This window comes from Oryza brachyantha, chromosome 1 (genome assembly GCF_000231095.2).
Source record: "Oryza brachyantha chromosome 1, ObraRS2, whole genome shotgun sequence".
Lineage (NCBI taxonomy): Eukaryota > Viridiplantae > Streptophyta > Magnoliopsida > Poales > Poaceae > Oryza > Oryza brachyantha.
The window spans coordinates 33442580-33467242 of record NC_023163.2 but is presented as its reverse complement, the minus strand read 5'-3'; the positions used below and the strand labels follow the sequence as shown (position 1 = coordinate 33467242).

At 45.1% G+C, this 24663-nt stretch overlaps 5 protein-coding genes across 6 annotated transcripts; 4 read left to right on the top strand and 1 right to left on the bottom strand.

Annotated features, from left to right (window-relative positions):
- Positions 1-3090: 3090 nt before the first annotated feature.
- On the top strand, positions 3091-7258 carry LOC102706351 (probable LRR receptor-like serine/threonine-protein kinase At1g67720). The gene is made up of 7 exons (XM_015838495.2): positions 3091-3364; positions 3734-4910; positions 4999-5070; positions 5188-5256; positions 5384-5455; positions 5583-5651; positions 5845-7258. The coding sequence occupies exons 1-7, from the start codon at positions 3286-3288 to the stop codon at positions 7190-7192; spliced, it is 2886 nt and encodes a 961-aa protein (XP_015693981.1). The 5' UTR covers positions 3091-3285; the 3' UTR covers positions 7193-7258.
- A 576-nt stretch (positions 7259-7834) lies between these two features.
- On the top strand, positions 7835-8989 carry LOC102710542 (GATA transcription factor 16-like). The gene is made up of 2 exons (XM_040519843.1): positions 7835-8150; positions 8242-8989. The coding sequence occupies exons 1-2, from the start codon at positions 8022-8024 to the stop codon at positions 8524-8526; spliced, it is 414 nt and encodes a 137-aa protein (XP_040375777.1). The 5' UTR covers positions 7835-8021; the 3' UTR covers positions 8527-8989.
- A 2888-nt stretch (positions 8990-11877) lies between these two features.
- Positions 11878-15087, top strand: LOC102710255 (probable protein phosphatase 2C 38). Its single transcript, XM_015838566.2, is given in 7 exon segments — positions 11878-12483; positions 12688-12795; positions 12798-12944; positions 12947-13053; positions 13269-13505; positions 14330-14754; positions 14908-15087. Coding segments are annotated over 6 exon segments (1164 nt in total). The 5' UTR covers positions 11878-12146; the 3' UTR covers positions 14558-14754; positions 14908-15087.
- Positions 15088-17249: 2162 nt separating this feature from the next.
- On the top strand, positions 17250-20744 carry LOC102709975 (2-methoxy-6-polyprenyl-1,4-benzoquinol methylase, mitochondrial). Its single transcript, XM_006645350.3, has 8 exons — positions 17250-17569; positions 17636-17762; positions 17858-17919; positions 18675-18830; positions 18925-19069; positions 19257-19328; positions 20092-20200; positions 20464-20744. The coding sequence occupies exons 1-8, from the start codon at positions 17446-17448 to the stop codon at positions 20563-20565; spliced, it is 897 nt and encodes a 298-aa protein (XP_006645413.2). The 5' UTR covers positions 17250-17445; the 3' UTR covers positions 20566-20744.
- A 48-nt stretch (positions 20745-20792) lies between these two features.
- On the bottom strand, positions 20793-24441 carry LOC102709695 (protein NETWORKED 2D-like). 2 transcript variants are annotated; one of them, XM_015843847.2, is made up of 3 exons: positions 24211-24441; positions 22335-23663; positions 20793-22229 (listed from the first exon to the last, which is right to left on the bottom strand). In XM_015843847.2, the coding sequence occupies exons 1-3, from the start codon at positions 24302-24304 to the stop codon at positions 21055-21057; spliced, it is 2598 nt and encodes an 865-aa protein (XP_015699333.1). In that variant the 5' UTR covers positions 24305-24441; the 3' UTR covers positions 20793-21054. The 2 variants fall into 2 exon arrangements, with proteins under 2 accessions (XP_015699333.1, XP_006645412.1); XM_006645349.3 differs by having other exon boundaries at positions 20793-23663.
- Between the last annotated feature and the right edge of the window lie 222 nt (positions 24442-24663).

Genomic DNA, 24663 nt, shown 5'->3' with positions numbered 1-24663 from the left:
TTGCTTTGCTTTACTGCTCGATGATCTGGAAACGTCTCGACCCTCGATCACTTTTTGCGCATCCCCCGGCCACCACTAATGTACTAGCTAGCTCCGATATATACACACTCGGAGAGTCGGGGTGAGGATGTTTCAAATTTGTTTTTGCGCGCGCATGCGCTAGCTAGCTGCAGCAGTACTTCGCCACCCCTCGTGAACAAATATGTTTTGGTGGACGATGCATGTAAGTATGTGCTTAATCGTTAATTAATGCAATGGATCACCACTAATTGATTTATGCAATAGTTAATCTACTCCTGGACCACTGGCTACTGATAGTAGAATGAATATTTTTTTCTATTACAAATAGAACTCGTAAATCAACCATTAAGATAACTTTTTATTGATGATGATAGTAGAATACTATCAATATTTCTGCAATAGTTAAATGTAGTAACCGCATCAAATTCAAATATTTTTGTATTAAAAATATTTCTTACACATTTTTTTTCGTAGTTTACGTGGTTATCATCAAAATATGATAGCCTCGCTCAGGCGATAAGGTAGAGGAGGTAGACAAATAAAAGTCAAACAACATATTTACAAATAAAAAATAATTTATAGATAAAAATTGTATATGTGTGTTTTTTAACGATCTAGAAGTTAAAATTGAAAAATAAACTCGATAGGAGAATAGACTTTAAATTTAATATTTGGTTTATAAGCATTAAAAAAATTAAGATGGGTTGGCCGTTCCTTTGCACCGCTCTTAAGTGACAGTCAAAAGGTAGTGAGAATGCAAGAAGGAATGGATGTGCATGGAAAAGGCAGCGGGCCTGTTGGCTATTGGAGTCCAACTTTTGGGGTATGAACCTGCAAAAAAAACTTTTGGGGTATGGACTGCTCCTGGATTGATCTCATTCGGCACACTTCCTTTTGGGTTGTCCTAAGCTGCATCACGCTGTGGCTTTATTCAAGGCCAATGCAAATATGCAACGTAGGGTAGGGCAGCTTTTTTAATTTTATGGTTTGTTTGTTTGTTTGTTTGTTAAATTTACTCCGCCCACCCATACGACCCTGCAGACTGCAGCTAGCTTGCTTCGCTAATTCCTACTACTCCCTCTCTTTTTAAATAATTAATTAACAGTATCTATTATTATAATATAAAGACAACAAAAAAAAAAGCTCCATGTTCATTCTGGGAGGCTAGAAATTAACATGTTAATCGGAGAAAAGAAAAAATATAAACCGTTAGATCATGATGGATCTAGATTATAACGATGTAGATTAATCGGAAAAAAGAAAAAAAATCGACAGCTAGATTCTAGTACGAATAGATTTTAACGGCGCAGATGGATAGGTAGGAGAAATATAAATATTTTAACTTACGTCCGCGTGTACATACCTACGGTAGTTCGAGGACTTAATTGATCGATCGGCTAATTAGCTACTATACCGCTATACGTACGTACGTGTACATGTCGGACTCGATAATATAATATAAGTAAAACACATAAATAAATTAAATCTAGCCATGCAAATGCATGAGCCACCTAACTAGTTATTATTTACTTTCTTACTTTAACAGCTCGTTTTTTATGTAATATAAGCATAAAAGTTTTATCAATTTACTCCAACCATTTTAAGACTATCGGGTGTCAAAGTTTAAACAGTAAAATTAAAGTTAACACTTATTTAAAAACAGAGGTAGTATCAATGATCGTATGATTAGCTAGTGTGCCGTACTGCGTACTACACCCTGTATTAACAAAAATAAAAGAGACATAACATAAATTGGTCTATTTCCTGTCATTGAAATAGGCTCCATCGTCTTTTCGTTTTTGCCTTTAAACCAAAATTTAAATTTTCAACTTTAAATTTAGAGTTGTTTTGGTGTTTTTTTCATCGTAGTTTATTTTTCACCATTGACTTTTATATCACTAGCAACACATATATAAAAGTTTTATTCATAAATTATTTTTCGTTTGCAGTTATACCATTTAGTTCTTTCACTGAAAAAGACAAATAATCAGAATTCAAACTCTATAAGGTTTGACTATTAGTTTAACATATAAAAAAATAATATTGTTAAATTAGTATTTAGATGTATTTTTATATTTTTAGAGCATTGTTGCGGTACCTTCTACTAATAACGGTAGTAGTTAAATAATTATTTTAAATCTTTGATAAGATAAATTTCTAATTTATCTATTTTAACATGATATGTGATACGGAAATTTATTATAATGTTATATATTTTAGTTCTAATTTTAGGGTTTAGGGTTCTAATTTTACCCTATAAAACTTCTATTACATATATTACCAGTATAGTATCAGATCAGTTTGATCTAAAGCAAAAGCAAGGAACTGTTCATAAAGATTCAAGGGGTATCATAAAAAATTCATGTTTCTAAAAGAAAAACTTATGGTCAAATTTTGATATCAAAGACCCCACCCAGCCAAATCATCACCCTCATCTTTTCACTTATGCTTATGAGTCAAAATTTAATGTTTTTACCTTAGATTAGGAGTTTTATTTTGGGGGTTTTTCATTGCAGTTTATTTTCTAGATTTTTAGATCGCTAAGAACATATATAAAATTTTTATTTACAAATTATTTTTTGTTTGTGAATATGTCGGTTTGGTTTTTTCAGGGAAAAAGTCAAATTAACAATCACCCCCTAAATTTATATTTTCAACAATAGTTTTGTTTAGATTTTATATGAATGTTAATAATTCTAAGCATATACACTAGTCAATGAATAAATATAACAGTTTACGGTATGGAACAGGGAGTATTTACCATGTCCGTCCGTAAAATAAAAGGGATCTGGGCTTTCTTATATTTATGGACGTCTCAGATGAAAAGCAGCAAAGCTCCGAGCGGGAGAATTGAGAGAAATGTCATCGAATGCATTAAACAATGTTAGTGGATGGAGTGGATGAGGAACTGCTTTATGCTTAATTTGGCATCTCACTTTATCTCACCGGCCTCTTGCTTTAATCGCACTCCCATCCCACTTCACGGCACGTAGTACTGCTTGCTCGATCGATCACTTGCATGCTTTAATTCCTCCTCCCCATGTAGCTTTCTTCCATTCCTTTCCTTGTCATCTGCCCGCCCAGCTCCATGCATGCTCCAGCCTGTAGGCAGCTATAGCTAATTAGATCTCTCATGCTCAGGAGCCTCATTCTTGATCCGCTAAAATTCACTTCTTTCTTTCTTTGGCGGATCGAGAATGAGGCTTAATTAGCTTTTGTGTTGGTGGTTCAATTCCTGAAAAGCTAAACTATCAAAGATCCGCGATGATGCCTCTATCCTGCTGGTTCCTGCTCTTCTTCTTCTTCTCCTCCTCCTCCTCCATCTCCGTCGCCCAGATGCCTGGTGAGTCCATCGCTAGCTAATCTATGTGGAATTAATTTACGCATCCAATATATTCTTCTTCATTTTCAGTTAGCAACCGATTACTTGAATACATACAACAACAGCTTTGCTTGTGCCTAGTCCCACTTCCCAGTTAATTGATGATCGAATTCATTCATTCATCCATTCATTCGTGCTAGCTAGCAGTATATTGTAGTACAACGCAACTGTAGAGAGACAACAAACACCAAACTGTAGAGAGAGGAGAGTACTAATTAATTATACTAGTGTGAATTTAACTTGTTGCTTAATTAGGAAGGTAATGTTAATTGTGGGTAGGACTACCTAGTAATGAACATGCAGCTGAAGCGTATTCATGATGGGCGGCAGGGTTCCAGAGCATCGACTGCGGGGGCTCCGGCAACTACACCGACGAGCTCGGGCTGGAATGGACGGGCGACGAAGCGTACGTGGTGGGAGGCGGTGGCGCGGCGGGCAGCATCTCCATCTCGTCGCAGCGGCGGCCGTACTCGAGGGTGCGGTATTTCCCAGTGGACGGGCGCAAGTACTGCTACAGGGTGGGGGTGCGGGCGAGGACGAGGTACCTGCTGCGGGCGAGCTTCCTCTACGGCAACTTCGACGGCAGCAGGGTCTTCCCGGAGTTCGACCTCTACGTCGGCGCCTCCCGCTGGTCCACCATCGTCATCTACGACGAGGCCAAGGTGGTGACGCGGGAGATGGTGGCGCTGGCGCAGTCGCCTTCGCTCTCCGTCTGCCTCGCCAACGCCACCACTGGCCAGCCCTTCATCTCCACGCTCGAGCTCCGCCCGCTCAACGGCTCCCTCTACCACACCTCCTTCGAGGCCGCCTTCTTCCTCGGCCTCGCCGCCCGCGTCAACTTCGGCGCGCCCACCGCCGACCCCGTCCGCTACCCCGACGACCCCTACGACCGCGTCTGGGAGTCGGACCTGGCGCGCAGGGCCAACTACCTGGTGGACGCCGCGCCCGGCACCGTCCGCGTGGCCACCGACAAGCCCGTCTTCGTGGGCTCCGGCGAGCGCCCGCCCGAGAAGGTGATGCAGAGCGCCGTGGTGGGCACGCTGGGCGAGCTCACGTACCGGCTCGACCTGAACGGCTTCCCGGGCAGCGGGTGGGCGTGCTCGTACCTGGCGGAGATCGAGGAGGACGCGGCGGCGGCGGCGGCGCGGAGGTTCAAGCTCTACATCCCGGGGCTGCCGGAGGTGAGCAAGCCGACGGTGGACATCGGGGAGAACGCGCCGGGCAAGTACAGGGTGTACGAGCCATACTACGACAACATCTCGCTGCCGTTCGTGCTCCCCTTCGCCTTCCGCAAGACGGAAGACTCGGGCAGGGGCCCCATCCTCAACGCCATGGAGATCTACAGGTACATCCCCATAGTCCCAGCGTCGGCGGACGGCGTGGCCATGGAGGCACTGGCGGCGGCGTGGCGGGCGCAGGAGGAGGAGGAGGGTGGCGACCCGTGTGTCCCTTCCGCCTGGTCCTGGATCAGATGCAGCACCAGCTCCCCACCCAGAGTCATCGCTATGTACGTAACTCCACTCCAGGCCAGGCCTCCCCTTCAAATCTTAACAGGCTAGGCCAGGCCAACCCAACCAAAATTATCGTACGTGCAGAAACCTTTCAGGAAAGAATCTGACGGGCGCCATTCCACCGGAGCTTGCGGCGCTCCCATGCTTACAGGAGATGTAAGGCCACTTCTTGCTAATTCATTCCATTTCTGCTCTTCTTAATTATCTGATCAGTTACCACATGAATTAACCTGATGGATGAGTTTATTTCATATATAATGAATGAATTTGCAGCTGGCTTGACAATAACATGCTGACAGGCCCAATTCCGGACCTCAGTGCCTCTCAAAACCTGTCAGTCATGTGAGCAACTACCATCTACCTTATTCCTCTTGTCCTTTTCAGCTGCTAGCAATTAATCGCATACATATGTACGTCTTGAGACATAGTACGAGCTAATATCTTCAAACTTGGGGAAAAAAAATTGCAGACACTTAGAGAACAATCAACTGGACGGCAGTGTGCCGTCATACCTGAGTGCTCTGCCTAAGCTGACTGAGCTGTGAGTCCGTCTATTTATTTATTTATTGTATTGGCACCATATACACTACTGCTACTAGCTTGCTAGTGAAAGATTAATTTGTAAAGAAAATGATCTGATGGTAACAACTAAGAATGAATATATGCAGGTACCTACAGGAGAACAAGCTATCTGGAGTCATTCCCAGTGCTTTGCTAAGTAGAGGCATTGTTTTTGAGTGAGTACCGCTTTCAATTAACTCGTTGGTATACATGTGTTACCTACAACATCAATCGATCACCAGTAATTAAGTAATTCATTCATGCTGGCAGATGCATTCTGTGAGTAATTAAGGGGCATGCTGTGAGTCGATCATCAGAAACAGCGCGCGCGAAACTAACTGTACATATATATGGGATATATGTTTGCAGCTTCTCAGGGAACACGCGTCTCCGGGCGGTGAAGCAAGAGCAGCGGAACGTGACGATGATAGGGATATCTGCGCTGCTGGGAATATCATTCTTACTTGCAGCTGCCCTCTGTTGGTATTGCTACGTGCTCACACGAAGATCAAGATCGACCGTTGTTACCAACAAGCCACAACAAGAAGAAGCAGATGATGCTGGACTCCATCTCCATGCTAGTGTTGGCACTGGCAGCATCAAGAACAATATGATCAAGGGCAACGAGGCAGCTGCGACACCAGCAGCGCTACTGATGATAAAGAAGGAGATGGCAATGGCGGGTCCGTTCGAGCTGGGCGAGCTGGAAGCGGCGACCAGCAACTTCGCGAGGAGGATCGGGTCGGGCGGCTTCGGGGTGGTGTACTACGGGAAGCTGGGCGACGGGAGGGAGATCGCCGTGAAGGTGGCGAGCAACGAGTCGTTCCAGGGGAGGAAGCAGCTGGCCAACGAGGTGACGCTTCTCTCCAGGATACACCATCGCAACCTGGTGGCCTTCCTCGGCTACTGCTACGTGGACGGCAGCAGCTACATGCTGGTGTACGAGTTCATGCACAACGGCAGCCTCAAGGAGCAGCTGCAGCAGCAGAAACAGCAGACGATGGTGATGAGCTGGCTCCGGCGGCTGCAGGTGGCGGAGGACGCGGCCAAGGGGATCGAGTACCTTCACTGCGGGTGCACGCCGGCCATCATCCACCGGGACATCAAGACCAGCAACATCCTCCTGGACGCGCAGATGAGGGCCAAGGTCTCCGACCTGGGCCTCTCCAAGGCCACCACCAACTCCATGACCATGACCACCCACGTCCGCGGCACGCTCGGCTACCTCGACCCTCACTACTACGTCTCCCAGCAGCTCACGGAGAAGAGCGACCTCTACAGCTTCGGCATCATCCTGCTCGAGCTCATCTCCGGCCGCCCGCCCATCCTGATGGACAGCGCCGCGGGCGGAGGCAGCCTCGGGCCCTGGGCCAAGTCGCACTACGAGAGCGGCGACATCGAGGCCATCGTGGACCCGTCGCTGCGGGGGCAGTACCGCGACGTGCACTCGGTGTGGAAGGTGGCCGAGACGGCGGTGCGGTGCATCGACGCCGATCCCCGGGGGCGGCCGTCCATGCCGGAGGTTGTCAAGGACATCCAGGAGGCCATCGCGCTGGAGAGGCCCCTTGTGCCGTCGGAGAGGGCAGGCAGCGGCTTCTCCCCAGCGGCCGGTGCGCGCTCCTCGGCGACGGTGCGATCACACGACCTCGTCATGGACAACCTCTTGTACGACTCCAGCTTCTGCGACTCCCTCAATCTGCACCGCACGCCGAGATAGCCAATTGCAGCCAGTTTTTGTTTATTTATTTCACTCCGTTTATTCTGAAGCTTTATTTAATTATTCGTCTCATCTTATTTAAAAATTTATGTAATTATTAATTATTTCATTATGATTTAATATGTTACTAAATGCACTTTAATCACTGCTTATAGTTTTTACATATTCACATAAAAGTTTTTAATAAGACTAATAGTCAAACATGGATTTAAAAAATTTATAAAAAATGAGTAAGGAGTATTTGTTATTTTTTTTTGGTTTGGTCGGTAGTGTAAATGAAAAATAAATAATGGAACTTGTCTTTCCTTTTTGGTAAATCACTACATAAGAAAATGCAGTCACTAGTTGCTTCAGGGAGTGAAAAATGTCAACCACACACAGAGAAAGTAGGTAGTACAACCTCCCTCCCTCCCTTTTGGGCTTGGACCCATTAGGAAGCGAAGCGAATGATGGATGGGCCGAAATTTGTTGGGCCGTGGTGGGCAGAAGAAGCCCATCATATCTATGGGCGGAGCGCGCGTGGGATTAGGGTTTCCCTGTCCGCTCCTTCCTCCATCCATCCATTCCACTCCACTCGACTCGAGACGCCGCCATTTCCATCCATCCATCCTACTTCTCTTAAACAAAAGCCGCCTCCCGCCCCCGCCCCCGCCCTCGCCTAAACCCTAAAACCCCAAATCGCTCTCTCCATTTCCCGCCGCCTCCCCTCGCGCGATCCATCCATTTCTCTCAGCTCTCGCGCTCCTCTGCTCTCCGGGCTCCGGCACTCTGCCGATCCGCCACAGATCGCTCTTATCTTTCTCTAGCTGTAGCTGTAGCGTAGCTGCACATGGAGATCGATTCCGTCTCCTCCCCGGTGGACAAGGTGGATCCCGACGAGAGCAACGGCTCCAAAGCCTGCGCTGACTGCCACACCACCAAGACTCCGCTCTGGCGCGGAGGACCCGGAGGACCCAAGGTACTACGGTATTGGATATTTTGGTTGGTTGGTTTGTGTATGCGTCAGTGTGTTTGTCGGTGGCTGATCCGATCCATGATCCCTGGTCCAGTCTCTGTGCAACGCGTGCGGGATCCGGTATCGGAAGAGGCGGCGGGCGGCGCTCGGCCTGGACGCTGCTGCCACCGACGGCGCGGAGCAGAAGAAGAAGGCCAAGAAGGAAAAGGCGGAGGAAGAGGACGAGGTCACCGTGGAGCTCCACATGGTGGGCTTCCGCAGCAAGGACGCCGCTGTGCTCAAGCAGCGGCGCCGGATGCGCCGCAGGAAATGCCTCCGCGAGGAGGAGAGGGCGGCAATCCTGCTCATGGCCCTCTCCTCGGGCGTCATCTACGCCTGAGCCTCAGGCCATGACAAGATTCCTTCTTTTTTTTTTTCCGCCGGCGCTATGGCAATCAAATCGAAGCTAATAATACTACTGTCTTGTGGTGTGCTCTGCCTGTACTAGGCTAGCTCTAGCTGGTTGTTCTTGTTCCTGCCTTAGCTGTAACGTCTGTGTGATCCGACTTTGTCTCCGTCTCATGTACTTGTAGTAGCAGTAAGTAGTTTACCGCCGCCTAACAATCAAGTTTGGTTTCTCTGAAATGTAACAAGAGAAGAAGTTGAAAGAGCTGGAGCTTGAGCTTGGGCTTGGCTTATGATCAATCATCCATCCTGCCTACGCTGGTTGTTGTTGGTTGTACAGATGATGGTGTGCCTGCCTGCATTCCCTTGTTTCTTGCCTTGGTCAACTCACAGGTCAAAGGGAAAGTTTCTTTGCTGCTGCAGGGTGACTGACAATCAGGGTCCTTGGGTGCTTATTTCGTCTGTATCGAGCACACCTGGTATTACTATCATTTGGTGTGTACTGCTACTTCTGGAAAGCAACTGTGGCTGACGGTTGCTACTACTCTTGCATCGTCAAAATCCGGGCATGCATCTGAGTTAAAGTTTAAATTTTTAATCTTTAATTTCAAGTTTATTTTTGTTCTTTGTTAAAGTTTATTTTTTAGTCATTGCTTTTTAATCGCTAGGGATAATTATATATATAATTTTTATTTATAAATTAGTTTTTATTTGTAAATATGTTGTTACAAAATCACCCCTTCCCTGGCAAAAGAAAATCTTGTCTGAGTGTAAGGTATGGTATGATATACTCGTCAGTGAAAGAAAGATGGGGCTAGACCAATCTTGCTTGATACCTAGCTTGTAGCCTAGAAAACCGTTGACAAAAATGAAGGGGAAAGAATGTTATCAAGTTTTTAGTCACCTGAAAAAGCTTTATCACTTTTTTACGGCTAGGATTACACTGAGATTTATATGAATGATTGATTCTTCTCTTTAAACATATCTTTGCATCCTCTTTTTAGTTTGGTCACGCACATGTAGATGGCTTACCATCTGTCTACCTTAGCTTAGTTCTATACTTTTCTCTAGGAATGCCACCCTATCTCTCTCTTCATCCCCCTTCGACGCTCTTTCTTCAACTCTATAGGTGTTTTAAAGTCAGATTCAAATTCTCTAGAGTAGCAATTGTTATTGCAGAGAACTATTTTTGTGCATTGGCTCTAATATCGATCGTCTATCTAAAGTGAACAATTGTTATTTCTTCTTCCTCCATCAGTCCTCTCTCTTCTTTCTTTGCTCCAGCCAACGAACACCAAGTTACTCACTCATTGACCGCTAACTCCCTTAGTCCCTCTATGGTTCCATGTGCAAGCCCATCACTTAACTGCAAGTGGTGTAGAAACTAGAGAGAAAATAAGAAACATATGCTTTTTAGGCACAAGAGAAGTAGATAATGTACACAACCAGTTACTTTCTTCATTTTTCATGCGCCCTATTACTCTTCAATCTAGATCGGTGGATTTCTTGGACAATTTATTGTAGACAAAGAACTTGAGAAGCTTGATGACAGTAGAAAACTAGGAACTGCCTGGACGCCAACCTCGGTGAGCCTATCAACTGCCAAAATTAAGTCATTTTTTGTCCAGAGAAGACAACATAAAACTCGCTATTATCGAACACGACGATCTCACCATTTTGATGGCACAAAAAGGAGCTATGGCAATAGTTTGGGACGATAAAGATTAACTAGGAACATGAGACTAGTAGCTACTAGCTAACAGGGTTGCGACGCTGCTTGAGATTAACAGGTGTGCAATGGCTTGTGAGTTGAGACCGCTGAAACAAGGCATATGTTGACACTCGTGATCATCTCTTTCCTCTTCGAATGCCTTCTAACAGCAGCTGCACTGGCTTTCTCGTGGTTCCATGTCTTACTCATGAACCTATTTTGTATCATTGTTGCTTGGAGCAAAGAGTGGAGGAAGAAAAGGATTAGAGGTAAAAGTATGTTTTTCTCTCCGGCTTATTCTATTATTTTTTTTCTTTGGCTTTTATACGCAGACTTCCCAAACACTTAAATCATGTTTTTTTAAAAAGTTTTTATATAGAGATTCATCATCCCACCTTTCTAAAATAGACTTTTAACTTTGTAGTAATTAATCCTATTGTTTATATCATTAAAAACATGTCACAAATCGTACAATATTTTATCTTTTCTTCTGCAGTAACAACTCTATCACAAATGATCTTGAGTCCTTTAAAAGTCACCCTTAGCACCTCCTACATCCTTCAACCACTTCCAACATTCAACTTACATTCAAAAGATAGGCTACCACGATTCAAGTGTCGTTGGTGCTAAGGCTTGTTCCCATCATTGCTAGTATGCCTACCTTTTAATGTGAAATTTGTGAGATTGCTAGGGTTGGCAACAGGGCAGACCAGAGCCGGGTTGGGCAAGAACAGCCCCGATCACGACCTGGGCCCCACGGGTGGATGGTGACCGATGTGGAGGTCCTGGAGGCCAGCGATGAGGGTGTGGGCCGCACGACGAAGGGCACAGAGCCGGTGGCCGGCGCTGGCGGCGACGGAGGAGGAGGCAGGCGGAGAGGTCGGTCGCCCGTGGATAGGTGCTTGCATAAGAGGAGAGAGGATAGAATGGTAAAAATGGAGATGAAAACTTAAACTTAGGGTTTATATATGACAGAGTAGTTGGGTATATTCGAATGAATATGTACCGGGCTATTATATTTTAGGGCCTACGGGGGAAATTTTGTCCATTCCTAGCCCAGTTAAGATGGGGCCCGATAGATTCCGGCATCATAAGGAAAATTGTCATCCCTAGATATTGCCCTAGTCATTGAGTCAACTATTTGCATTATTCGTTTAGCTCTTATTACCATTACTTCATTTTCCTCCCCCAACGTAGGATACCATGATAAAGAATAACCACATCCATCTTTTGACTTCTTTTTATGCTTATAAGCGAAATTTGATTTTTTTTCAATCTTAAATTTGAAGTTGATTTTAAGGTTTTTTTAACCAATGTTTATTTTTCGTTTGCAATATCCAGGGACGACAATTTCCCTATGAAAAAAACGAATCAATCACCCCTGACATAAGTAGTCAAAAGATATGCAAAACTCAATACCGTAACATACATACATAGTCAAATTATCTTTGAAGAAGAGTGTGCAACACAGAGTATCAAGAAAACACAGATTATTGTTAGCCATGAAAAAGAAAAGAAAAATATGAGGGGAGGGGACAGAAACCAAACCAGAGCACCATGGTTTGCCCCCTCGTCGCCATCATCAATTAATCATCTCTTTTATTTTTTTCTCCAATCTCTTTTTTCTACTGGGATAATAATAGGAGGATAGTAATACTAGGAGATTGCTGCAATATTAGTAGGAGTAATCATCAATCAATAATCAATTAATCCCCTCTTCTTCCTCTTCTTCTTCCTGCAAGATCGAGGAGGAGGAGGCGGTTTTCGTGTGGTTGGGTTGGGGCACCGATTTCACGCCGCAAGCTCCAGCTCGCTTCCATCTCCTCATGCTTTCTTGGGAGCAACCCCAACCTGCAGCTGCTTGCAATCTCGAATTCTCCATCCATCCATAGTTGGCAACGGGAATGGTTGGGCAGACGGTCATGCGTATTGTGCGCCCCTGCTTCAAGCCCTCTCCGCCTGACCACCACCACCTCGCCGTCGCCGGCACCAGGGAAGGTTTGCTTTGGTACAAGGACACAGGCAGGCATGCGTGCGGGGACTTCTCCATGGCCCTAGTGCAGGCGAACAATCTGCTTGAGGATGCCAGCCAGGTTGAGGCTGCCCCTCTCCTCTTCCACCACCACACCCCTACCTCAGGTACAGGAGGGCCTTGTGCCACTTTTGTTGGCATCTATGATGGCCATGGTGGCCCCGAGACTGCTCGTTTCATCGTAGATCATTTCTTCCACAATCTTAAGAGTATGTATCATCCTACTACTCTTTACGCAATTCATCATCATGAACCTGCCTGCATATCATATACTTTGGTACGTAGTACCATGCTTAGTTCCGCACCTCATCTGTTATTTGTATTTCATAGTTCGCTAAATTTGAGTATTATCTACTTCTCGTTAGAATCAAGTGTCAATTCGTACCTGCCAACTTACTGTTGCTCATCTGCAGAATTTGCTATGGAACATCAAACTGTTTCAGTTGATGTCATACGCAAAACATATGCTGCCACAGAGGAGGGGTTTCTGAATCTTGTAAGGAAGCAATGGCTCATCAAACCAAGCTTGCCTCCGTTGGTTCATGCTGTTTGGTTGGCATCATCAATGAAGGAGTTCTTTATGTAGCAAATACTAGTGATTCTCGTGCTGTCTTAGGGAGAATTGAAAGGGGTTTTAGGGATGTTAAGGCGGTTCAACTGTCAGCCGAGCATACGCAAGCATTGAGTCTGCAAGGGAGGAACTAAGACAGTTACACCCAGATGATCCACGAATTATGGTCTTAAAGCACAATGTTTGGCGTGTGAAAGGCCTTATTCAGGTATTTATTTCACTTTGATCATTCCTGTAAAACAGATAGTGTCTGAAAATATTCGATGCAACTAGGACTTGTAGCATTTCCATTTGCACCTCACTCCAGTTTATTAACTGATACTGATTTTGTATGCATTTGTAAGGTTTCAGTATTGCTCACTTTTCCTGTATAATACTATAAGTAGTCATATCTTGCATTGCCAATTTGTGATGTCTGTTCAGGTTTCCAGAACGTTAGGCGATGCCTATCTGAAAAGTACAGAATTTAACCGAGAGCCTCTGTTGGCGAGATTCCGGCTCCCAGAACCCTTCCACAAACCAATTCTTTGTCCAAAACCATCCATAGAAGCACATAGACTATGTACAGAAGATCAATTTGTGATATTTGCCTCAGATGGACTGTGGGAGCACCTGACCAATCAGGAGGTTGTGGATAGAGTTAACTGTTCGTCACGAAATGTAAGATGATATCCCTAACACTCTCTGACATTAGTTGTTTTTCGTGTAGTTCTTATTTAATTGCCATATGAGTCATGCATTTATCTTTGGAATTCAAAAAAAATGAACAATAATTGTTACAGTATGTTAGACATGTGCTGAGTTTATTTGTTAGAACAACAAACATTGTATATTCAACAACCTCTGAGCTGGGTCAGACATAACATGTGTTGCTTCCGAAGCTTCCAGCTCTGTATTTAACTCTAATATCTATAAAAAGGAGTAGTGAATCTGCCACCACCACGTACCCTCACTACAGTTTTATAATTTAATTTAGCCCTTAAATTTCTTGATATTAAAAACAGTTAAATATAGATTGGTATCTACATATAAATTCAAATTAGGTGACTATTTCATATAAGAAAATTTGATAACACATCATAAAATCCGTAGCAAAGCACGGATATTTAACTATGGTTAATATGTTTTGATTTTATAGGTTCTATTCACAGACTAGCTCCTTGAGTTCTTGTTTTGAACAACATTAACTGCATGCTGTTGTCTGAGTTTACTTTATTGTGTGAATTAATTAATTTACTTATGTTTATCCAGGTTTTTGTTGTTGTTCCTTTTGATTTTTGCTGTATCTTTGTAGAATTGAGTATATTAATTCATGTTTTATACTTATCGTGGGCAAGGTGAATTTGCTTTTCTCAGGTAGATCTTCACATGTCTTATGCTCATATATTGCAACTGTGATCCCCCATTCTTGCTAATTGTGGTGTGCTCTGGATGTTTTGATGCCAGCATCTTGCTGCTAACCTTTTTTTTAAAAAAAAATGCAGGGTATTGCAAGAAGACTAATAAAAACAGCTCCGCGAGAGGCAGCAAGGAAAAGAGAAATGAGGTACTCAGACTTGAAAAAGATTGATCGCGGGGTCAGGAGACACTTTCACGATGATATTACTGTTGTACTATTCCTGGACTCTGCTCTAGTTGGCAAGATATTCTATGGTGGCCCATTACTTTCACTAAGAGGCGGTGATGGTGCTTCAACACTTGCACAAAAATGATGAAGATCATAGAGGTTTTCTGAGGGCTCTCTTTTATCCTTGGTATCATGGCTGGTTAAAGCGTGGAGCATGCATATCAATTTTGAATTCTATGTTATGTATGGGTAGACATATACCTTTGCATGAGCTCAAGAATGCAAATATTCATCACATTACCCCTATGTGGTTGGCGAAACCTGAGACCTGCATGATTTAAGGTATCATTACTTATTTTGACTGGGATGAGGGCATCCTGAGATATCTTGAGATAATTATATCTCATATCACTCCCTCCTTCCTTTTGTGCATAGTCTCCCTTTCTGGCTTTCAAGTCTCCATAGTATGTGTTAAAGAGTGTCAATGCTTTGCAGGGTTTGAATCTGGAGGAGCCCTGTGGAATGAGAGCGCCGGAGTGCATGTTCTATGGACTTTGTAATATATATATATATATATATAATGTCACCATGCCAAAAAAAAAAGCAACTCATTCAATTTCATTCAATCCATATTTTCATTCTGTGGAAGTACTTATACTTAAAATATAGAATTCATGTAAGAGCAAGTTTAATAGTAAAGCCAACTTACTAGCTATAAGCTTATATTATAGTCAACACATAATAGATTGGCTATAAGGTTGGCTATAATTTTTATTTATTATCTCTTTCTCTTACCTTTGCATTTAGTGCATTTTTTTAGAGTTGGTGTATAGCTGGCTCTTGCATGAGAGCCAACCTCGCTTTTTTTTTATTACATCTTTCCTCCACATCAGCTTATAGCCAACTTATAGTATACTATTATACTTGCTCTAAGCAACAATCACAATTTTGAGAGAGAATGAGTGATTGTAGCATCGTATTAAACTGACCTATTTGTAAAGCGTTCATTTGGCAAATGTTGGGATTTTGAGGGCAAAACAGCGATAATCATTCTCGATTGATTAGTTGTAACGAGTTGCAGCTATCCTCTGAGCAAAATATCCCCTTTATAATTGGTTAGTATTTTTATTTCAAAATGTCAAAACTTGAAGATTTTGACCAGTTATTGATAGTCGAAGCTTACCCTCGATACCTCGAATTGTTTTTGAAATCGAAATAACTTTAGTAAAAGGAAAAAATGAAGAGAGGGAGAGAGAGGGAGTATGATGAAGGTCGTGTATTGTGGTTAATAGGACTAAGAGGAAGTTTTCGGATAGTTAGACAGGTGGATTGATGATGAACAAAATACTCCTTACATTTGATGGTGTTGGTAATTCAGTTATAAATTACTTGATTTGATTTGCCCGCTGTTTAGACCCAGGCCCAGGCCTTTGAACATACTCTTTTCGGGATGCGGCCCATTAGCCCAAATCTCCCTAACCCTAAGGCTAAGGTATACTCCCACCGTCGGGTCGGCAAATTCTCTGTCGGGGACGGGGCGGCCGGGGCCGAGGAGCAATTCAATCTTGCGGAAAATCGGGACCAGGCCTCAGTTTATTCGGGGATAGGGCTGGGGTAAAAAAATTGTTAGGGCTTGTTTGGTCATTTAGGATTTAATCATCAGGAGGAACAAAATCAAGGAGGGATTAGGTAAATCTCTCCCATATCACCCAAACCCTGTTGGAGGAATAAATCATGTGCTTTCCCTAATCCCTGCATTCGGTTTTGGTAGGGATAATTCCTGTGGTTTGCTAATGCTTCGGTCTGTGTGCTCGCTAGGGCTGGTTTTTTTGGATAGTGCTGCCATGGACGTGTGTGTTGTGGTGTTGCATGCTCCAACCAATTTGAGATGAATCACTAGACCAAAAACTACTACTAACAAATTAGATAGCGCATGGGTGTCACCTAGACATGTCAGCAGACATGAGGCCATGTCGGGCGTCTACTAGAGACTATTTCTCGGTGATGTCGGCCGGTCGGTCACCTCATTGGACATGAAGGCCATGTCAGGGTCGGCGACAATGGGGAGAGCGTGCTGTCGTAGTCGAGGAACACGACGGCGCGCTTTTCCTCGGCCGCGACGCGGACCTGCTCGAAGCTGCCCAGCGTCGACGACAACTTCCTCTGCATGCATGGTGCAACCACAACAAACACGCGACGAACTCACCGGCGTCAACCAAAGAAAACCGACGAGGAACCCAAGAAACGAAATACGTATACGAGCGCTACTCATCGTTCACGCTCGTGTTGGCCGTCAACCACGGCGGCAACGGCAACGGCGGGGGCGGGTCGGTGACGACGCGCGCATCGCCTAGATGACCCAGGTAGAGCATGGCCTGATGGCCGGCACGTGCGCCACCGCGCCGACTAGCTCATGGTACGCCGCCGCCTTCCGCCATAGCCATCTTCTCCTGCGCCTCCACGAGGAATTTTTTCCACACCTCAGCTCTAGATGTTTTTTTTCCTGGCTCGAAACGAGGGGAATGCGCCAGGATGGGCTAGGTTAGTATCCCGCCTGGACTGAACCGAACATGCTTTTTTTCTATGGGCTGGAATTTTTCCCACACCGGGATGACCCACAGGGGTTTCGGCCCAATCGCGGTCATTCCCGGCCCAACCGAACCAGGCGTTATGGGGATTCTCACGGGCCCCGAATTTTGTAAAAGAGAAAAACTTGGGCCGGCCCAATTAGCAAAGTAGCAATACTCTTCCAGCCTTCTACCGCTCCACGCGACCAAGCCCAACGCTCCCATCCTCCCCCGCGCCGCCTCCCTCGGTCCTGCGGTCCTGCCTGCGCCGCCTCCGGCCTCCTCCAGTCGCCGCCGCTGCCTCCGCCACCCGCCGCCGGCCCCCACAGATCGAGGCTCGGGCCACCGGTCAACTCGCCGAGTCGCCGCCCGACGCCGCCACCTCACGTCGCCGCCCGCATCCGGCTGACCCGCCCGTCGACGTCGGCCAGTCTGCTGCCTCGATCGGAGAGAACGAAGGAGCATCATGGCTCTACGATCGGCGGCTGGTAGGCTGGCGTCGTCCACCTCGCGCCTCCTCCCGGCGCTTCTCTCTCCCGCCGGCACCACCAACCACACGGCCTTCCTCCACTCTCACGCCACCAGCTTCGGTTGGTCCTCTTATTCTTCTTGTTATCCATTCTTTTCGTTCTGTTCAATATTCATGTCATCGTCAGGATACAAGCAAGTACCTGAAGAAGAAAAAAGCAAACTGGTCGGTAATGTCTTCAGTAGCGTCGCCTCCAGTTACGATCTCATGAACGATCTTATGAGCGTTGGACTACATAGGTTGTGGAAGGACAGGTTAGCTTCCCAATCTCCTCCTTTTTATTAATTATTGGGTTTGTCATCATCATCTCATGCTTACCAGATTTCGTCTCCCTCCCTTTTATTTTAAGGCTCGTCTCAAAGCTCAATCCTTTTCCTGGAATGAAGCATCTAGATGTGGCTGGTGGAACAGGCAATGCTTCCTTCTTTCTTGCTTACTTCTTTCAGCATTAACATCCTGAGATACCATGTACATCATTTTTACTGACACGCCTTAAATAAATTAATGAACGAACATAGATAGATCCTAGCCAAAAGTTTACTAGGAACAATCCTCTTTATTGTTAGTTACCCAAAGGTTTAATAATAGTCTAAAACACTGATGTACTGTCTTCCATGTGTTAATGCCCCCATTTCCATTGCAGTACTGAAAGTGTAGATGTGCATATGCATCAATTAGTAGGTGATGTGATAACTACGGAACTTTTGTTTGTTCTTAGAAAATGTGCGTTGTCCTAAAAATAAGGTGATTGTAAACCTACAGCCCCATCTTTTCACTTTTGCTTATGCTTATAAGCTAAAATTTAAATTTTCAACCTTAAATTTAGAGTTGATTTAGAGATTATTTTTTTCATCGTAGTTTATTTTTCAGCCTTTGTTTTTAGATCACTAAGAACACATATATAAAAGTTTTCTTTACAAGTTATTTTTCGTTTGCAAATATGCCGTTTGGCTTTTTCATTGAATAAACGAAAAGATGACACCCCCTAATGTTTCAATCACTACTAGTTTGTTCATGAATGATGATATTTCAACATGTTCAAGTTCAACTAAATGGTTACTTTCCTTTGCAAAAAATTAAACAAGTTCGTTGTAGTTCCTTGCTGGTCTTGTTTTAAAAGGAAGTAATGCATCTCATGATTCTTTTTGCCTTCATTATGAATTCAGGGGATGTCGCCTTCCGTGCGCTGGAAAGAATCAATAGCGTGAGCCATAGAGCTATGCAGGGTACTCTTACTGATATTGAAGAAGACACACAAATTTATGTTTGTGACATTAATCCAAATATGCTAAATGTTGGAAAGAAACGTGCTTCAGAAAGAGGTTTGGATTCATGAAACTGATTATCATTGCCGCCTTTATTTCACATACTGCTTCTTATTGTCCAATGGTTGATTTCGATCTCTTTTCATTTCAGGCTACAAAGAAGGGCATTGCCTTAGCTGGATACAAGGAGATGCTGAAGCTCTGAATTTCGAGGATGGATCTATGGATGGCTATACTATTGCATTTGGGATCAGAAATGTGACACACATTGAAAAAGCTCTGTCAGAAGCTTACAGGTTGACCCAAATAATCTTGAAATAACTGGTTGCATTTATATTTGATTGTGATTTTCCAATGTTCTGTATGTGCTGTATGTTTGGACCAAATCATTACTTGTTTGCAAGTAGCATTTCTTGCTTTAAGTATGTCTAATCTCGGCTTCTATTAAATACTATTAGTTTCACATGGATTTTCATGTTTCAGAGTTCTAAAGCGAGGGGGGAGGTTCCTGTGCTTGGAATTGAGTCACGTGGATGTTCCACTTTTTAAACAGATGTAAGTTTATTTAGCCAACTACATATTCCTTTTCTACCCAATTTAGAAACACGTTGTAAGATAATTTCATTTAAGGTTGGTATCTCCAAGAGTCTTCTTGCACATAATGTAAAATAAAAGAGAAAATACCAGAGATAAAACAGTTGTAAGCTAATGTACTATAAAAAGGTGAGGGTTCTAAAAAGGAAATACTTGCAATTTCTCAATGGTTTAAAGATCCCCTTCTTTTAGAAGAAAAAAAAAACTATTTTAGTTTTCTTCCTACCAGCACTTTAGTAAATTAACAATTCTGAGGATTGTAAAAAGAAAAGTAATACTTGTAAATTGTTATTTGTCAGTGGACAGCTTAAAATTAACAATTCTGATTATTGTAAAAAAGAGAAGTAATACTTGTGAATTGTTATTTGTCAGTGGACAGCTTAATCTAATGCGAAAAGGTTCCCTTCTGTTAGAATATATATTTGAAGTTCCTTCCTGCCAATTCTTTTGTAAATTTGATTTCAACGTTTTTGGCATAGTTATGTTACTGGCAGAAGGTGAATCTGTACACATGAACTAAGCTATCGCCAACATTTGTGAGACCATTACACCAAGATAGTTTCAGGTTTTCAGCTGGACAGTTTCTGTAAAATATGACAGGAACTCCTGAGGCATTTAAGGCTTTAAATCAACAAATGGCATATCCATCATGTGTATAACTGCCAGTTACATTTCTGCTGATCTGTGGACAAGTTCTTGACTCTTTTGGCCTTCTTTTCTTCAGTTATGATGTTTACTCATTTTCTGTGATTCCGGCTGTGGGAGAACTTGTGGCTGGTGACCGCCAGTCATACCAATACTTGGTTGAGAGTATCCGTCGATTTCCAAACCAGGTATCTGGTTTTATATTATCATTTCCTGCTACTGAGCTACACCTGCCCTGTTATGATTAAGTGTTGACAAAACATGAATATGTGTTTGTTGCTTAGAATTTATGGTTTAAAAGGCTTTCTACTGTATGCTGTCCATTTCCAGTATAGGCATCTACAAACCGGTTCCTTGGTAACATATAAAAGGTTCATGTATATTGCTTTGTGTGCTCGTGGCAAGAGACAGTAAATTTGCATATCTGCTGATCAAACTTACTCTTTGCCAGGAAAAGTTTGCTCAGATGATCCAGGAAGCCGGATTTGAGAGGGTAGAATACGAAAATCTCGTGGGAGGTGTGGTTGCCATTCACTCTGGACTGAAACTGTAGAGCACTGACTTCGATGGATACTTACTGTTAGTCCTACGGTTCAGGACCTAAAACAAGCTAACCCATCTTTTGTCAGTTTGTTTGTTTTTTTTTTTGAAATAAGATCGTTATATTGAAAAAACTTCTATCAGTAATTAACTTGCAATAAAATACATCCAGTGTTTCTGTACACGTTATTGTATTTATTTGATGTTTTGCAACTCTCTTTTTGGGTAATGAGTCTGTTGAGGCGGCCCGTAACGTTCACTGTTTTAAAATATAAGCATTTGATATTGTTTCCATATACATTTTGGAAAAAAGAATGTAGAAACGCTAATATTTAGAACCGGAGGTACTAAGTCGTGATGAATCGGAGAAAGAGATTAAGGAGGAAAAGAAAAGTATTGTAGTTGCAGTTGCTATCTATAAATTAAGAGCCATGTCCAAAATCGAGATGTTCGTACAAGGAAAGGAAAGATGTGGAAATGGGAAAGCCATTGGTGGGTGGAGCTACCTCGGCTGCAGCTTGGCAAGGAACCTGAGGTCGGGCTGCTGCTTCTGGAGAACAACAGGTGTGACGCGCGCAAACAGCGATGGCTTCTTGGTTTTGGCCGGGAAGAGGAAGGACTGCAGCGGCACCTTGGACTTGGAGGCGACGCGCGTCAATGCAGGTGGCCCGGCCGCCGCGTCGGCGTCCGGCAGTGCGACGCCCCCGTGGAGCAGCCTCTTCTCGATCTCGGCCTGGAGGCCCTTGACGTGGTCCTGGCCGGCCTGCAGCTCGTCGGACACCCGGTTGTTCTCCTGCTGCATGTTGAGCACCTCGCCCTGGAACTTGGCCGCCTGGTACGACGTGAACCCGTGGCCCTCCTCCCCCTCCAGCGCCGCCGTGATCTCCTCCTGCACGTCGCACAGGGACGCGAACCTGCACTGCAGCTCTCCCCGCAGCATCGCGTTCTGCTCCGACCACACCTGCAGCTCCGTCTTGAGCGCCCTCAGCTGCTGCTCCTGCTTCTGCTTGTCGCCGTTGCTCGCCTGCTGCAGCTGCAGCAGCAGCTCGTCGTGCTTGCGCTGGAACTCCTGCACCCGCTGCAGGGAGGAGCTGAACTTCATCCAGAACTCCAGGTTCTCCTCCAGCAGCGTGTCGATGTCCTTGCGGAACTTGTCCTCCAGGGGCGACGGCGACGACGACGACGACGTGGCCACGGCGGGCAGCTCCAGTTTCACCTCCTCCACCTCGCTGCTGCTGCTCTCGTCGCCTTCAGGGATGGTCGACCCCATCCTGATCATCCTCGAGATGGAAGACAGGCTCTGCTTCCGGTGGTGCCCCAACGAATAGCTCGGCGTCCTCCGGTGCCCACGCCGCCCGCCGCTGCCGTCTCCTCCTCCTGCCGCCGCCTCCGAGCTGCTCACCAGCTCACGCAGCGACTTGATCTCCTGCATGCACTCCTGGTTCTTCCTCTCCAACTCCGCCAGCTTCCTCTTGTGCTCCTCGAGGAGAGCCTTGTACTCAGCCACCTTCTTCTTCGCCTCGTCTCCTCCCTCCTCCGCCTGCAGCGCGTCATCGTCGTCACATCCTCCCAGGTTATCGGAGGAGATGTGACGCAGCCGTACCAACGACCCTCTCTCCCGCGAAATTCCTCTCTCCTCCACCGCCGGCGTTGCTGCTGCTGCTGCTGATTTTTCACCAGGATCCACCTCCTGCGTTGCTGTTGCTGATGCTGATTTTTTACCAGGATCCACCTCCGCCTCAGTCTCCACCTCCTGCGTTGCTGCTGCTGCTGATTTTTCACCAGGATCCACCTCCTGCGTTGCTGCTGCTGATGCTGATTTTTGACCAGGATCCACCTCCGCCTCCGCCTTCGCATCTGGCAATGTGCGTGCAGAGGCCGCCGGTGACTGCAACATCTCTGAGATATCACTCAGTCTGCTTATGGCTTCCCTGAAACTCGACCGGATTGTGCTCTCGTCCTTGTGGAAGCAGCTCTCCAGAGCCTGCACTCTCACCATCTCCTCTTCTAGCTTCTTCAGCCTCTCGTTTACTTCATCCGACCCGCTGACAAGGGACGCGTTCTCTTCCTCCAAACTCCTCAGGGAATCCTCCAGCTCGCTGTTCTCCCGGCAAAGCCTGTCTACCTGCGACGTCTGCGATGACACCATAAGCTCCAAATCAACCACTTTGTCAACAAGCTCGTCGATCTGTTCTGTGATTTCCGCCACCGAGATGTCGCCGTCCCTCTCAAAATGTTCCTTGATCTTGTCCAGTACCGTCTGCGTCTCGAATTCACCGGCTCTGACATGCTGCGCCTCTTCCATCTCAAGCCCATGACTCTTCCTCGCGTTCTTATCGCCGGGCTCCGGCAGAGTTCTGCCATGCCCGTTCATTATAGCCTTGACCCTCTCTCGCAGAAGCTTGACCCTCTCCGACTCGCCCATCGCCTGGCCGGCTGATGTCTTCCGCTGCTCCTGCAGCTTGACGATGGTGTCCTGGCAAGATTTAAGCGCGGTTGCTGTCATCAAGGCCCTGGCTTCGTCATCCTCAATCACCGCACTTTCGTCGAACTTGTCTTGGAAATGGCAAACCTGTTCCTGCATCTCGTTGATGTTCTTCTCAAGATCCCAGTACTTTGCGATGCCAGTCTCGTATGAGCTCTTGATGAATTCTTTCTCGGTCTGCATCACAAGTATCTCTTTCTGTAGTCTGCTGATCTCCTCGCGAGCGTTGTCCTTGTCGATGGGAGCCGTGCCACCTGAAGGCGGCAGCTGCTCTCCTCCTCCTCCTCCTTTCTTCTTCTTCTTCATCATCAGCCCGTCAACAGTGGACTTGTGGATTCTACGCTGATCCACAGGGGTGAACGCCTTGGGGATGTTGTCGTCCTCCTCTTCGAGCATCGCGTACTGCACTTGGTCAGGGAAAGCCGTCGCGATAGTATGGTTTGCTTTGTGCAGTTCGCCGGACATGATGTCGTAGCGGTCGGCCAGGCCCCTGTACGCCCGGTACACTTCCTCCACCTGAGTGATCACCTCCGGCCGCCTTTTGTAGTACATCTCCGCCCTCTTCGAGAAGGAATCTGCTTCCTCTCCGAGGAGTAACAGCATGCACTTGACCCTGTGTTCCATATCTGCATGTCCACACCATTGTTAATTTTAATTTACTACTCCTCTTCCCTCCATTGGGGAGGGAATCAGAAACATGGGTTTCTGTAAAAGCATTTTATATGATAATCCATCCATCATTGCTTTTATAGCCTCAAAATTAGACCCTATAAATTTTCTAATTGTCTGTCTAGGTCATCGACATTATTCTGTTTTGCTAGCAAGGATATCATATCCGCAACAAGACACCAGATATGAAGCACCCAAACAATTAGAAACAGTTTTCTGCACTGATCATAATGTTCCATCTACATAATGTTCATTTGTCCTTTTCCAGATCGGATCAAATCAAATGTAGGCATATGCATATGCAGAGGCTATGAATGAATAGTAATTAAGAGATGTGATCTCACTCTACTCCAAATGAATGAGAATGTCTTTAGGATTAAATCAAGAATCACATGGATGGAAGGCTTATTAGAATAATTTAATCAATAATCCCCCCATTGAAGAACCTTTTAGCCAATTAATCTCCCATACAAGGAGTGCAGAAATGAAATATTGGATGATGACCTTGGAGGTGGCTATCAAGCCATTTGGACTGCTTGGTGCGGATGTGGCTCGCCCACCACCATGAATACGCATTGCTCGCCGCCCGCTGCAGCATCCTGCCTCCTCTTCCTCCTCCTTCACCTTCTCCAGAATCCAAAGCATTAGTCTTTTCTGTGCATGAAAACCACCACGCGATCGAGAACACACAAGTGGCAGATGAGAAGAGCAAGAAAGGAGGAGGAAGGAGATGGCATTGAGAGGCTCATAGCCAACTCCATTCATTGCAGATATATCAATGGCTAAATATAGTTAAGATGGTGAGAGGTTAAAGGAAAGGAGAACACAAAACAGATGTACAAGCATGTAGAATTGCTTATATTAATATAATGGAGATGCAAAAATATACTAACCAAGTGCAGTGAAGTGGCAGGCGGATCAAATATTGCTGGCCTGACCTGACGGTGGAATGGAATT

What these genes read in the sequence shown, in the direction of transcription:
- LOC102706351 (XM_015838495.2), top strand. Translation starts at nt 3,286, where the DNA reads ATGATGCCTCTATCCTGCTGGTTCCTGCTCTTCTTCTTCTTCTCCTCC. An exon ending in TCTCAAAACCTGTCAGTCAT is followed by an intron (nt 5,257 to 5,383) that starts GTGAGCAACTAC and finishes AAAAAATTGCAG; the next exon opens with ACACTTAGAGAACAATCAAC. An exon ending in AGTAGAGGCATTGTTTTTGA is followed by an intron (nt 5,652 to 5,844) that starts GTGAGTACCGCT and finishes ATATGTTTGCAG; the next exon opens with CTTCTCAGGGAACACGCGTC.
- LOC102710542 (XM_040519843.1), top strand. Translation starts at nt 8,022, where the DNA reads ATGGAGATCGATTCCGTCTCCTCCCCGGTGGACAAGGTGGATCCCGAC. An exon ending in GAGGACCCGGAGGACCCAAG is followed by an intron (nt 8,151 to 8,241) that starts GTACTACGGTAT and finishes TCCCTGGTCCAG; the next exon opens with TCTCTGTGCAACGCGTGCGG.
- LOC102709975 (XM_006645350.3), top strand. Translation starts at nt 17,446, where the DNA reads ATGGCTCTACGATCGGCGGCTGGTAGGCTGGCGTCGTCCACCTCGCGC. An exon ending in AGATGTGGCTGGTGGAACAG is followed by an intron (nt 17,920 to 18,674) that starts GCAATGCTTCCT and finishes TTATGAATTCAG; the next exon opens with GGGATGTCGCCTTCCGTGCG. An exon ending in GCTCTGTCAGAAGCTTACAG is followed by an intron (nt 19,070 to 19,256) that starts GTTGACCCAAAT and finishes TTCATGTTTCAG; the next exon opens with AGTTCTAAAGCGAGGGGGGA.
- LOC102709695 (XM_006645349.3), bottom strand. Translation starts at nt 24,304, where the DNA reads ATGCTGCAGCGGGCGGCGAGCAATGCGTATTCATGGTGGTGGGCGAGC. An exon ending in GCTTGATAGCCACCTCCAAG is followed by an intron (nt 23,664 to 24,210) that starts GTCATCATCCAA and finishes GTGGACATGCAG; the next exon opens with ATATGGAACACAGGGTCAAG.